This window comes from Symphalangus syndactylus, chromosome 6 (genome assembly GCF_028878055.3).
Source record: "Symphalangus syndactylus isolate Jambi chromosome 6, NHGRI_mSymSyn1-v2.1_pri, whole genome shotgun sequence".
Classification (NCBI taxonomy): domain Eukaryota; kingdom Metazoa; phylum Chordata; class Mammalia; order Primates; family Hylobatidae; genus Symphalangus; species Symphalangus syndactylus.
In genome coordinates this window covers 98645411-98659909 of record NC_072428.2, presented here as the reverse complement: position 1 = coordinate 98659909, position 14499 = coordinate 98645411, and the positions used below count along the sequence as shown (strand labels likewise).

The 14499-nt window shown below is 36.7% G+C and overlaps 2 protein-coding genes across 4 annotated transcripts in view; one reads left to right on the top strand and one right to left on the bottom strand.

Annotated features, from left to right (window-relative positions):
* Positions 1-10989, top strand: part of PNPLA8 (patatin like phospholipase domain containing 8) — a 79965-nt gene extending 68976 nt beyond the window's left edge. For all 3 annotated transcript variants that reach the window (XM_063642118.1, XM_055283700.2, XM_055283699.2), the window contains 2 exons: positions 2490-2685; positions 9937-10989. In XM_063642118.1, the coding sequence (XP_063498188.1) occupies positions 2490-2685; positions 9937-10211 (471 nt within the window). In that variant the 3' untranslated portion in view covers positions 10212-10989. The remainder of the gene's footprint in view (positions 1-2489; positions 2686-9936) is intronic.
* Positions 5237-7201, bottom strand: LOC129484890 (protein cornichon homolog 1-like). Its single transcript, XM_055283702.2, has one exon. It carries the CDS (start codon positions 6661-6663, stop codon positions 6133-6135), a length of 531 nt encoding a protein of 176 aa, XP_055139677.2. The 5' UTR covers positions 6664-7201; the 3' UTR covers positions 5237-6132.
* Positions 10990-14499: the final 3510 nt, after the last annotated feature.

Genomic DNA, 14499 nt, shown 5'->3' with positions numbered 1-14499 from the left:
CACCTCAGAAACTGTGACCTAAACCTCACACATTATACAAAGATAATTCATAATGGATCGTAGTTCTAAATGTAAAACAAAACTATGAAACTTTTAGAAGAAAAACTTGGTGACCTGGGTTAGGGGAAGACTTCTTACAATTATACTGAAATCATCATACATGAAATTTAAAAATTGATAAACTGGACTTCATCAAAATTAAAAATTTAGCTCTGCAAATATACTGCCAAGAAGATGAGACAAGTGACATACAGGAAGAAAATATTTGCAAATCCACATGTCCAACAAAGGAGTTATATCTAGAATATATAAGAAACCCTCAGAATTTAACAACGTGAGCCAAGGACTTGAACAGACACTTCAGCGGAGGATAAAGGGATGGCAAATGAGGGTATGAAAAGACATCCAGCATCATTAGGCATTGGAGAATCACAAATTAAAACAATGATGAAATGCCACCACATATCTGTTAAAGTGGTTAAAGTAATATGGACAGTACCAAGTATTACTGTAATAAGATGCAGAGCAACTGGAACTTTTAGACATTGATGGTGGGAACGCAAAATGGACAACCACTTTGAAAATGTTTTGGCAGTTTCTTATAAAGTTAAACGTATACTTACCATATGCTCCAACGATCGCACTTGTATTTACTCTAGAGAAATGAAAATTTATGTCCATGCAGAATCCTGTACTCACATGTTTATAGCGACTTCTTTATTCGTGACAGTCAAATGCTGGAAACAACCCAGAGGTCCTACAGTGGATGAATGGATGAACTGTGTGGTACATCCACACAATCAGCAGTAAAAAGGAGTAGACTATTGATACATGCAACTACTTGGATTAGTCTCAATGACATGCTCAGAAAGAGAAGGCAGTTTAAAGAAGTCCCATACTGTATTATTCCATTTCTATGACCTCCTTAGTGGCAGAAAACAGATCAGTGGTTGTCAAGGGTTATGGGTGGGAGGAGGGATGCCTACAAAGACAGCATGAGAGAGTTTTTGGGGGTGATGGAACTATTCTGTATCTTGATTGTGGTAATATTTACACAAATCTATATGCATTAAAGTTCATAAAGCTGCATACCAAAAAAGTTAATTTTACTGTATAATCTGAAAAATGAAAATATTTTACAATGAAATGAGCTGCTTTACAAGGTTGTATGCGCCATATTACTGAAAATGTTTAAGAATTCTGTCAAAAACTGTTTAAGGCTATATGTGGGAGACTGAACTAGGGTAATTCCAAGGTCTGTTACAATTCTCAGCAGTGATAGTGCTGATTCCAAGGAGATGCCAAGCACCAGTGACATCAAAAATCATTCGAGTTTATTCAGGTTGTTTACCACTGAAGAAATGCCTTTCCCTGTACTCAGCAGACGGTTAACTGACATGGATGGGAGCTGAACAGGAGAAGGAGGCTGAGCAGTCACTTAAAACATTTTAAATCAGATATGTTTTTCTAGATTTTATCTGGTTTGTTTTGGTTTGGTTTTGAGACAAGGTCTTGCTCTGTCGCCCAGGCTAGAGTGCAATGGTGTGATCTCAGCTCACTGCAGCCTTGACCTCCCAGGCTCAAGCAATTCTCCCACCTCAGCCTCCTGAATAGCTGGGACTACAGGCATGTACACCATGACTGGCTAATTTTGTTTATTTTTTGTAGAGACCAAGTGTCCCTATGTTGCTCAGGCTGGTCTTGAACTCCTGGACTCAAGCGATTCTCCTGCCTCGGCCTCCCAAAGTGCTGAGATTACAGGCATGAGCCACCATGCTCAGCGTATTTTTCTAGATTTTAAATACAATATAATGTTTATGATGTAATATATTTTAATATGGTTCTACAATACATTTTATTATAGTTGGACCATAATTTTATCTACTTTTACTCTACTACATTTTTATAGTGCTGTATCAGCATATTTTATTAATACCTTTGTTTCCTTTTGAAGTCTTCAAAATAATATTGATTATTGATACATACTTAGAAATATAAAGTTTTATCTATGTTATTTACATTATATCTGCATTATAATGAATGTGATCCATTGAAATTGTATTGTTAATAGAATTTCAACTAACTTAGAATTATTTGGTTATATTTGACTTGTGAGAGAAGAACTAATTTTAATTGTTTGGTAGAACCACAGTTCTTTTCTGTTAGGCTTTAAGTAGAACCTGTATTAACCACTAAATAAGATAATGTGTCTTTGAAAAGTAATTCAGTTTATTTCAATATTTTTTAGCAAAATATGCAAAGCAATTTAAGAAGTTCAAAGAACTTTCATAATAGGAAAGGAAAACTTAATAAGTTTCTTTATGAGGCCAATGAGTCTTCACATGGATTTTTTTGCAGCTGTAGTCTATAAAAGAAATGCACTTTTAAGGAACCTCTTGGTTTTAAATAATTTATTTAGCTTATTACATAGTTCAACTTTCCCCGTGAATAAGTTTTAAGAGTTTCTTTTTTTAACTTATATTTTGCAGGATGGAGGTTTGCTTCTGAATAACCCTTCGGCATTAGCTATGCATGAGTGTAAATGTCTTTGGCCAGATGTGCCATTAGAGTGCATAGTATCCCTGGGCACTGGACGTTATGAGAGTGATGTGAGAAACACGGTAACATACACAAGCTTGAAAACCAAACTTTCTAATGTTATCAACAGTGCTACAGATACAGAAGGTTAGTCTTGTTTGCTGCTTTAAAATACTTCAACTCCTAGCATTGTAGCAGTTTTTTGGTGGCATATGTTGGTCCTAACTGCAAAGGCATATGATATGTCTGTATTGTGGGTTTAGGAAGTACATGGGAGGAAACATTTTGTTTTCCTTTCTCACTTGTTTCTTGTTAGGTGACTCTAGAACAGAGACTGTTTTCCATTTGAGAGCTAGTGCTACCTTTGCCCACTTACTGTTGGAGAAGTACCTAAAGCTGGATAGCACATTTTGTTGGAGACTCTGAAGCCAGTTAAGAAAGGGAAAAGCAACAAAAGGAGTCAGATTGGTTCAAACATATACATGATAGCAAAGATTTAGAGTAAAGGGCATTCAATTATTTAATACTGTCAAGGCAAACTGGAATGAGAATGTGTTCTTGCTTTTACTCTTGCTGCCCTTATAGTTTAGTCTTCATACAGAGACCAAAGTCATCCTTTTAAAATGCAAATTAGGCTGGGCACGATAGCTCACACCAGTAATCCCAGCACTTTGGGAGGCCGAGGCAGTTGGATCACTTGAGGTCAGGAGTTTGAGACCAGCCTGATCAGTGTGGTAAAACACTATCTCTACTAAAAATACAAAAAATTAGCCAGGCATGGTAGTGTGCACCTGTAATCCCAGCTCCTTGGAAGGCTGAGGCAGGAGAATCACTTGAGCCTTGGGGGCAGAGGTTGCAGTGAGCCAAGATTGCGCCACTATACTCTAGCCTGGGCTACAGAACAAGACTCCATCTCAAAAAAAAAACAAAAACAAATAATGTCTGTCTGCTTCTCAGAACCCTCTTTCAACTGTGTACCTTCTCTAAAGTGTGTCCAACCACCCGATAATTCTTGGTGGTCACCAAACTTGCTAAGAACTCTCCTGCCTCAGGGCCTCTGCAGTTGCTATATCCTCTCTCTATAAGGCTATTTCCCCAGATAGGCACTTGACCCTTATTTCATTCAGGTCTCTGTTGAAATGTCAGAGGGACCTCAGAGAAACCTTTCCTGACTGCTTTTCCATTTTCCTTATCATCTCACTCTAATTTCTTAGCCTGCTTCTTTTTCTCTTAGAGTTTATCTCATTGTAATTATATATTACATATTTGATTGTTTACTTACTATCCTTCTGTCCTACAAGAATGCAAGGCAAGAATTTATCCAGTTTACTTTGACTTACCCAGTTTGCTGTTGACTACGGTGCCTGGCATATAGTAGGCATTCAGTGAGCGTATGTTGAATTTCAGGTTTTGGCCTTGAAGTGTTTGTGTGTGTGTGTTTCTTAGAAACAGGATCTCACTTTGTTGCCCAGGCTGGAATGCAGTGACAGTGATAGCTCACTGCAGCCTCAAACTCCTGGCTCAACCAGTCCTCCCACCTCAGCCTCCTGAGCAGCTGGGACTACAGGTGCATACCATTGCACCCAGCTAATTTTTTAGACCTTTTTTTGTAGAGATGGGGTCTCCCTGTGTTGCCCAGGCTGGTCTCAAACTCCTGGCTTTAAGTGATCCTCCTGCCTTGGCCTCCCAAAGTGCTAGGATTACTAGCATGGGCCACCGGGCCTTGCCTTGAGGTTTAGATTTCCTCATTTTACTATTTTGTTTTTAGTTATTGGGTGAAACGTTTTATTAAATTAAAAAAAAATTATTACCACTTAACAGCTCCTTGTATTTGAATCTCATTCTTTTCATATCAGCATATTATTGGCCAAGTCATTAACGTAAGTGAGAATCTTAAACTCTCCACTGAGGACTTTTATTCATTGAATGAAAACCAAAAAAATCTCATATGCTAGATTTTTCACTGTCTGAAATTTTGTTGCCAGATCAGTAAAATACTATTTTTTTCTCAGCTTTATTGAGGTCAGACTGACATAAAAATTGTATATATTTAAGTTGTACAACACGTTGTTTTATTATAAGTATACCTTGTGTAATGATTCCCACAATCCAGCTAATAAGCATATCTGTCACCTGACATAGTTACTATTTTGTGTGTGCCTGGTAAGAACACTTAAGATTTACTCCCGTAGCAAATTTCAAGTAAACAATACTTAATACATTGTTACTAACTATAGTTACCGTGCTGTACATCAGATCTCTAGTAGGCAGTCATAACTGAAAATTTGTACCCTTTGACCAACATCTCCCCATTTCCCCCACTCCCCAGTGTCTGGAAACTACCAGTCTCCTCTTTTTTTTAGTTCAACTATTTTAGATTCCACATGTAAATGTTACCATGCACTACCCATTTTCCTGTGTCTGGCATAGTTCCCTTAGCAGAATATCTTCCAAGTTCATCCATGTTGTTGCAAGTGGCAGGATTTCCTTCTTTTTTACAGCAGAATAGGATTCTTGTGTGTGTGTAAATAATTTTATAGGTTTAATCTGTGGTGAATTGCTAAATGAATGGTAAATGATTGTAAGTGATTAAGACTATGAATTAAGAAGAGGAATGAGAAAACTTGATTGGTGTAGACAGCTTATAAGACATAAAGTAGACTTGATATGGGTCTTAAAGGATGTATAGGATTTGGACTTTTTTTTTGAGTCTTAATTTCAGAGTTTTATTGTATTGCACTAAAGGAACAGCAGGATGGTTATACAATTTTCTCTCATTCAGTTTTGAAAATCTGAAGTACCTGCAAATTCTTAAGAATACCTTTACCACCAGATTAGAACAGTAAGCATAATAACCAATTTCTTAATAAGTAATGTCTTACAAATAAAAACACATTTAAAATAGCTTTAAATGCATTCTTCACAAGCAATTCAGCATATATTTTTATATCATGTTTACTTATGCTTAAGAATTAAAGCAAGTATATTTATTACTCTGATGGAAATATGGGAAATCTCTCATTCATGCAATATACAGGGATAATATTCAAGCGAAGGGAAAATTCCCACTTTTTATTTTTGCAAATGTATCCATATATAATCATCTACATGACAGATGAGGAAACCTATGAAGTTTCCCACTAGTCAGATATACATTTTCAGTTCATCAGAAGCACCTGATAATCTACAGCTAATTTATAATTAGATACTGTTTCAATGAAACCAAAATGAGCCCTACAAGTTCCTATAACCAAAAGCTTCCAATGTACTAGGACAGTCAGTAATTAATGCATCATTCAGAGGATTATGGCTGTTCCTTAAGAAGTGCAAGTTCAAACCTGTCAACACCAGAGGTAATCATTTTATATTAATTTATACGTAATACCATTTAAAATCTTTATCCGAGTATAACATATGAAAACAGTCTTTCCACAACCAAAAAATGTGGAAACATTTAAAAAATAAGGAGTCATTTTTTAAAGTAACTGATCCGATTCCACAGGCTACTCTTGGACAGGATCTTGCTGGATAGAATCCCTTCATTTGGTGGCTTTTTGCATGCACTTAACTGGACCAGTTATTCTGTGTGTTGTTCTAAGAGCTCACCAAAACATAGATCATGCCGTATAGGTAGTAAAAAAATGCTAGAAGATAAAAAGCTAATTCGCACCATCCTTCCTTCTGACAATATGCTAGAATATCTGCATTCATGATGGTTGTAGGGTCATAGAGTCCTGGGCCACTCATCACTGGTCTACTCATATACCTCCAAATATGATATGCCAAGAGGGGCATATTGAGACCCATTGTAAGCCACTCTGCTGCACAAAGAAACATGACACAGAAGAAAGCGTGGATGAGGTACTCTGGGAGTACAAGGGGATTCAGGGTATTGCACTGGTCTGTAGGATTCTTGTAATCAGTCTTCAGCTCATCAAATGCAATAATGTGCCAAATAGCGAAGAAGATGAGTGCGGCAGTGAGCAGCAACGAGAGCATGTAGCAGAAGGCCATGAATGTGAATGCCATGGCTGGGGAGGGGCGGGGAGAGGCGCCGGTGCCAGCGGAGAAAAAGCGATTTGGACATTTTAAAAGAGAGTTAAGACTTCCTCTTCTGGACATCATAAAATATTAGGGACCAGATATTTCCTCTTACCTTAAACAACTAGAAAAGTAGACAAAACAATGGTTTTCAGACATTAGATAACAGGTAACATAGGACAGTGATCTCTGAAAGGAGAATGAATGAGGTCATCACTATTATTGTCCAGCTTGCTGCCTGAAAAGAGTTTCTATACTATAGCATAGTTTCTATTCTATAGCACCAGAAAAGTGGGGTAGTCTCTTGGAGTTGGGGAAACAAAGTTTGCAGTTCAAGGAGGCCAATGAAACTAAAATTTGTGGGCTACGTGCAAGATCTGAACAGTGAAAACAACAAAACATTACTGAGAGAAATTAAAGACCTAAATAAATCAGTACATATACTGTGTTCATGAATTGGAAATCTCAATATTGTTAAGGTATCACATCACGAATTGATACATAGATTCAATACAATTCCTCTCAAAATCCAAGCAGGCTTTTGAGGAATAGAGATTAACAAGCTGACCGTAAAATATATATGGATATGCAAAGGACCCAGAATAGTGGTCTCCAACCTCTTTGGTCCCAAGGACTGGTTTCATGGAAGATAGTTTTTCCACACATGGGGGCGGGGAGGGGAGGGATGGTTTTGGGATAATTCAAGCACATTACATTTATTGTGTACTTTATTTCTAGTATTATTGCATTGTAATATATAATGAAATAAGTATACAGCTCACCGTAATATAGAATTGGGAGCTCTGAGCTTGTTTTCCTCCAACTAGATGGTCTCATCTAGGGGTAATGGGAGACAGTGACAGATCATTAGGCATTAGATTCACCTAAGGAGCACGCAACCTAGATCCCTTGCATGCTCAGTTCACAATAGGGTTTGCACTCTTATGAGAATCTCATGCCACCACTAATCTGACAGGAGGTGGAGCTAAGGCAGTAATGCAAGCGATGGAGAGTAGCTGCATATGCAGATGAAGCTTTGCTTACTGGCCCTGCCACTCACCCCCTGCTGTGCAGCCCAGGAGTTGGGGACCCCTGACCTAGAATATCTGACACAATTTTGAAAAAGAAAAAAAAGTTGGAGGACTTAATCTGCTGATTTAAAGACTATACAACTACATTAAGCAAGGAACTGTGATGTTTGAATAAAGATAGATATATAAATCAATGGTATGTAATAGAGAGTCCAGAAATTGATTTATACATGTGAACTCAAAAGACTTTTTACAAAGGTGCTAAGGTAACTCAGTGGGAAAGGACAGTCTTTTCAACAAATGGTGCAGGACTATTAGATACCTATATCCACAGCGTTGACCTTGACCCTTTGCACCATACACAAAAGTAACTTGGAATGCATCACAGTTGCTCATGGCTAATATGCAGAAATACAACTGATTTTTGTTATTGACCTTATGTAACTTCAAACTTGCTAAACTCACTTATTCTAGTAGCTTTTTATAGCTTTCTCAAAATTGTCAACATAGGCAACCAGGTTGTCTATAGAGTTTTACTTCTTTTTAATCTACATGCACTCATTTCCTTTTAATGCCTTACGGCACTGAAAAGGACCCTCCAGTACAATGCTTACTGGAAGGTGTGAGAGTAGACATCTTACTCTGTTCCTGATCTTAGATGGAAACCTGAATCTAAGAGCTGAAACTATTAAACATATAGAAGAGTATGCTGGAGAAAATCTTAATGACCTTGGGTAGGTAAAGATTTTTTTAGATAGGACATAGAAAATATGAATCAGAAAGGAAAGAAAGAGATAAATTAGACTTTGAATTATAAATTCTGCTTTTTAAAAGATACTTTTTATAAAATGAAAAGGCAAGTCATACACTAAAATAGTGATAAAACGTGTATCTGACCCATCATGAGGTATAATATATAATCAAGTTCAAAATATATAGAGAATTCTCATATAACATATGTATGTGTATATGTATGTATACGTGTGTATATATAAAAAATATAGGCCAGGTATGGTGGTTCACACCTGTAATCCCAGCACTTTGGGTGGATCAGTTGAGCCCAGAAGTTTCAGACTGGTCAATATAGTGAGATCCCATCTCTACAGAAAAATAAAAAACTATCTGGGCATGGTGGCACACACCTGTAGTCCCAGCTACTTGGGAGGCTGAGGCAGGAGGATCACTTGAGCCCAGGAGTTCGAGATTGTGGTGAGCCATGATTGCACCACTGTCATATATATAGGACACAGCAATTCAGTGAAAAAACTGGGCAAAAGATTTGAACAGACACTTCATTGAAGAAGATATACAAATGACTAATAAGTACATGAAAACCTTCTCAACATAATTAGTCATTAGGGAAATGAAAAACCGCAAGATACCAATACCTCTATAATGCAAAACTTAAGACTTGACATACTAACTTTGGGCAAAGATGTAGAGCAGTGAGAACTCTAATGTATTAGTGGTTGGAATACAAAAATGGAAGACAGTGTGGCAGGTTTTTTTTAAAATAAGCATACCCTTTACCATATGAACCAGCAATTTTATTCCTAGGTTTTTGCCCAAGGGAAATGCAATCATATGCACATGAAGACTTATGTGTAAATGTTCATAATAGGGTTATTTCTAGTAGCTAAAAACTGAAGAGAGCCAGACCAGAACTGCAGAGAACAAATTGTGTTGTATCTATACAATGGAACACCATTTTGCAGTGAAAAGAAAGGAACTATTGATATATGCTACAACATGGATGAATCTCAAAAGTATTTTGCCCATAAAAGAAGGTAGATACTTTTGATTCTGTTTGTATGAAATTCTAGGAAAGCGAAGGCAGGCACCAACTATAAAGAGGCTTAAAGGAACTTTTTACAGTGATGGAAATGGCTATGTCATGATTATTGTTGTGCTTACACAAATGTATACATTTGTCAAAACTTGTCAAACTATACAGTTAAAATTGGTGAATTGCACTGGATGTAAATGATATGTCAATGAAGATGATCCCAAAAAATTAAAAACAACAAAAAAAGGAAAGTTGGAAAGGGCATTTCAGCAGTGGTGAACAGTATGACCAAAAGCACAGAGAGAATAGAACAAGTATACTAATTTCACAGAATAATGTATCTTGGAAGATGAATTTTATCTTGTAGTTTTACCCATTATTATGGATTACTTCTACTGTTAGTTTGAATAATGAAATTAGTGAATCTTTGTAATGTGCCTAAAAAGAAGTTAATTTCAAATAAAGATAAATTAACAATTCATTGCTCACTTTATCCCCTCTTTTCTTATCCCCCTATCCTTTTCTTTTTTGCTTTAACAGAAGTCCATATAATGCTTGATGGCCTGTTACCTCCTGACACCTATTTTAGATTCAATCCTGTAATGTGTGAAAACATACCTCTAGATGAAAGTCGAAATGAAAAGCTGGATCAGCTGCAGTTGGAAGGGTTGAAATACATAGAAAGAAATGAACAAAAAATGAAAAAAGTTGCAAAAATATTAAGTCAAGAAAAAACAACTCTGCAGAAAATTAATGATTGGATAAAATTAAAAACTGATATGTATGAAGGACTCCCATTCTTTTCAAAATTGTGATGAGTATATGCTGATGTTCTCATAAATGAAGGCCTGTTCAGAAGATCAACCACATTCAATAAGGAATTGTGGGGTTTGACATGAGTTGACTTTGAAATACTTATGAATTCTGGAGAATCCTGAAAAAGACGGTACTTCGACCAGCTTGCACAGCACAGAGAATATTCTTGGTTACAGAATTCATATGGGAACCAGGCTTTTAAGATGTTAATAATTAACTAAGCTTTAGTAACCTTACTGTGCTAGTTGATTTTAGTAGATATTGGTGTTATATTGTTTGATGTTTGAAAATGTATTAATATATGTGCCAAACAAGAAACTGAAAGCTATATTGTACTGTATATTTTTACTTTAGTCCTCATAATCATGTTGAATTTATGTGATCATTGATTTTATTTCAAATGGAAAAGCTAATTTCTTCCTAAATTTACATTACCTAATATTCTCACTAGCTACATTCTCCAATCCACACTGCCTTTTATTGTAATATCGTCTAAATAGATGCAGAAAAATGGAATTTTCTCTATTAAAGTATTTTACATTTGACATGAAAAAGAACCAGATAAAGTTTTCTATTCAAATATGTTTATTTTAACATTGTTTGGTTAAAAAAGGTGAAGTTCCAGTCAACCACTTTCTACCCCTGAAGTTTCAAGATAATGCTGTATTAATTTTTCCAGATCTAACACTAGCTTATTCTTCCCTGTTATAAAATGGTTTGAACTTACTGAGGAGATATTCCTATCATTAACAAAAATAAACTAATCTGTTCTTAAAAGGCTAATGTCATTTTAAAATTAATTTTTGTTCATAATGTAGCTCCCCTTTAGCCTTTGAATACACCTGGCAGCAGTATGCTTAAAAATAAGAAGTTAGGGCCTGGCACGGTAGCTCACACCTGTAATCCCAGCACTTTGGGAGGCTGAGGCAGGCAGATCACCTGACGTCAGGAGTCCAAGAACAGCCTGGCCAACACGGTGAAACCCCGTCTCTAATAAAAATACAAACATTAGCCAGGCATGGTGGCGCACACCTATAGTCCCAGCTACTTGGGAGGCTAAGGCAGGAGAATGGCTTGAACCTGAGAGACGGAGGTTGCAGTGAGCCAAATAGCGCCAGTGGACTCCAGCCTGGGCGACAGAGCAAGACTCCATCTTCAAAAAAAAAAAAAAAGTTAGGCTTGTTTTACCTTATTAACTCCTTTGAACTGTCTGGATTTCACAGAAGTTGGTAAGATGCACTTACATGGAACATTGTTTATGCCAAACAAATTCATCTTTGTTGCATCTATTTGTCACATAAATCCTTACATGGAATGTTTAGATTTCTCAAGAAAAATGAAACAAAGGTTAGTGCCCCTTGTTTTAGACATATAAACTAAAGCTAGACCCTGTTGCCCAGATAGTCATAGTGCTTCTTTGCAATGTCAATTCACAGAGGCTGTGAGATGTGGTTCAAAGAGTGGAGTTGAGAGTCTGGATGCGAATCCTGCCTTTGCTGCAAGAACCCTTCTGTTTGTGACCTTGAGGAAGGCAAATGTCTGTAGGCTTTGCATATCTCATTTGTAAAATGAGGAAAGCTAGCTGTAAAATTTTCTAACATCCGAGTTATATAAACTTTAGACATAGTATATAATAGGAAACTACCAATTTCTAAAGATAATATAAAATAGTCCTTTCAGACCACAAATATTACATGCAACTAAGAACAACTCGTAAATGCAAGAAAAAAACAAATAATTGGAAATCAGAATATTCTTGGGAATTCTTCATAATAAAGCAAATTTCAAGCACAATAAAGTAATATTTATGCATATTTACATATTTGCACCTCATCATAAGGTCACTCTAGTCCTAAACTGATGTAGTTCATCTGTTTCACAGCTGAAGTTAAGTATGTCCCTCATTTGTGCTTGGCTTATTTCTTTCTTAAATAATACATTACACAAGTGAACTCTGGCCATGGCTTCTTTCTTTCTTTCTTTTTCTTTCTTTTTCTTTTTTTTCTTTCTTTCTTTCTTTTTTAAAGTTTCCCATATATACAACTCAGTCCTTTTTTTACTGACACCTAATATAAGCCACGTAGCATGGCACCTACCATCCCTATTTCTTTAGCTCTTTTCACTCTCCAACAAAAGGCAAACCCAGTTGTGTGGTGCATCAGTTTTTAGCCGTTCTTGTTCTCATTTGTACTTGAAACTGGTTATCTGAAGAACGGTAATTCACCTGAGATAACCCTCATTTTATAACAAGGCCAGCGCTTGCTTTATCCAAAGGAACCCAAAAAGTAAATTCTGCAAATAATACAAGACGGCAATGGAAAGAGATGTGAAAATGAATTTTCAGTCTTATACAGGTAAAATATCTGCCCTTTTCAAAAAGGCAAAGAGGAAAAATGGTCTATTTTATAAATGTAATAAATTCCTCAACTCTTATTTTTAAAATATAGAATAAAAATTGTTTTAATGCTCAGGTTTTCGTGAGTGTCTCAGAAGTCTTATTTCTATAGTAAATGGTGTACTGGTAATATTTCAGTTCCATTCTTGTTGCAGATACTATTCTCTATTAAAATAGTGCTTCACGCCCAGGGACAGTGGCTTACACCTGTAATCCCAGCACTTTTGGAGGCCCAGGCAGGCGGATCACTTGAGGTCAGGAGTTTGAGACCAGCCTGACCAACATGGTGAAACCTCATCTCTACTAAAAATACAAAAATTAGGCCGGGCACGGTGGCTCACGCCTGTAATCCCAGCACTTTGGGAGGCCGAGGCGGGTGGATCACCTGAGGACAGGAGTTTGAGACGAGCCTGACCAACATGGTGAAACTCCATCTCTACTAAAAATACAAAAAAATTAGCTGGATATGGTGGTGGGTGCCTATAATCCCAGCTACTCAGGATGCTGAGGCAGGAGAATCGCTTGGAACCTGGGAGGCAGAGATTGCAGTGAGCTGAGATCACGCTATTGCACTGCAGCCTGGGCAAAAAGAGCAAAACTCCGTCTCAAAAAAAAAAAAAAAAAAAAAATTAGTCGGGCACGCTCCTGTAATCCCAGCTACTCGGGAGGCTGAGGCAGGAGAATTGCTTGAACCAGAGAGGTGGATCTAGTTTAAACTAAATCTAGTTTACTAAACTGAATCTGTGAAATTTGGGGTTTAATCAGTGGAGAAATGTACTTGTCTAAGTAAATGTCCTCTCAGTCTTCATAACTTTAGAGGGTGTTTTTTTTTTTGAAAAAAAATTATTTCAACATCAAATTATGTGAATACTCCTCTTTATCTCTTCATTTAACACAGTGGTCTTACCCATATCCTGGAAGGTTTGCAAATCTGGGAGTGGGGAGAAGCGAGATTGTCTGGGGGAATCACCAGCATTTAGTACTCCAGGAGACAGATACTAAATGTTATGGGATGCAAAGGGCATTGGACAGCCCCTCATGAATAATTCTTCCACCCAAAATACCAACATTTCTCCCTTTTAGAAACTCTGAGCTACTCATCCACAAAATACAAGTAATGAATTTCTTCCACAAGAAATTAAAGGTATACTTTGCCCAGTTAGGGTGCATAAGCCATTTGTAAAATTCCATTCCAGTTCAATCCCAACTAGAATTATTTCTGCATTCATTGCTCCTCCTTCTCCTTTTTTTTTTTTTTTTTGCCAAGTTTAAATACAATCAAACTGTTCACTTAATCTCAATTTTTGGAGCAAATCTATGGCAATTACTCTTCCATGACTAGGAAATAGGAAGGAGGGGATCACATTAAAAAAACAGTTTGTTCTGTTCCTGGCAGGAGCTATGTACCATCCAAAAAAGATTCATAGAGTACAGATGTCCCTAGGCTAAACCGTTGGCTGTGTTGGTCCAAGGGTTTGATAAATGTCTCTCTCAGAAGTCACACTGATTGCTTTGTTTATTATAACCTTTATTCAGCTTGATGCGAGTGGATTGAAATTCATTACACTTCACAGATATGCATTATTAGCTTGGATAATTAATTATTTTGATAAAAATAAGGTATTGACTGTAACGTTGACTTAGCTTCATGATAAAAATCTTTAACATTCTTATAGATTTACTGCTTGCCCCTGAACAATATAAATTTTGAGATGGTATTTTAAGGACTTCAGTCTGATTGAATAGGAACAGGTTATATGGTCCAAAATGGTTGAATGTTCCAGTAATAGTTGTAGCTAACATTTATTGCCATTTAATCTTCACAACAACCTTATGGGGCAGGTATCATCATTATTCCTATTTTATATACTAGCACTGAGATGATAGCGAGA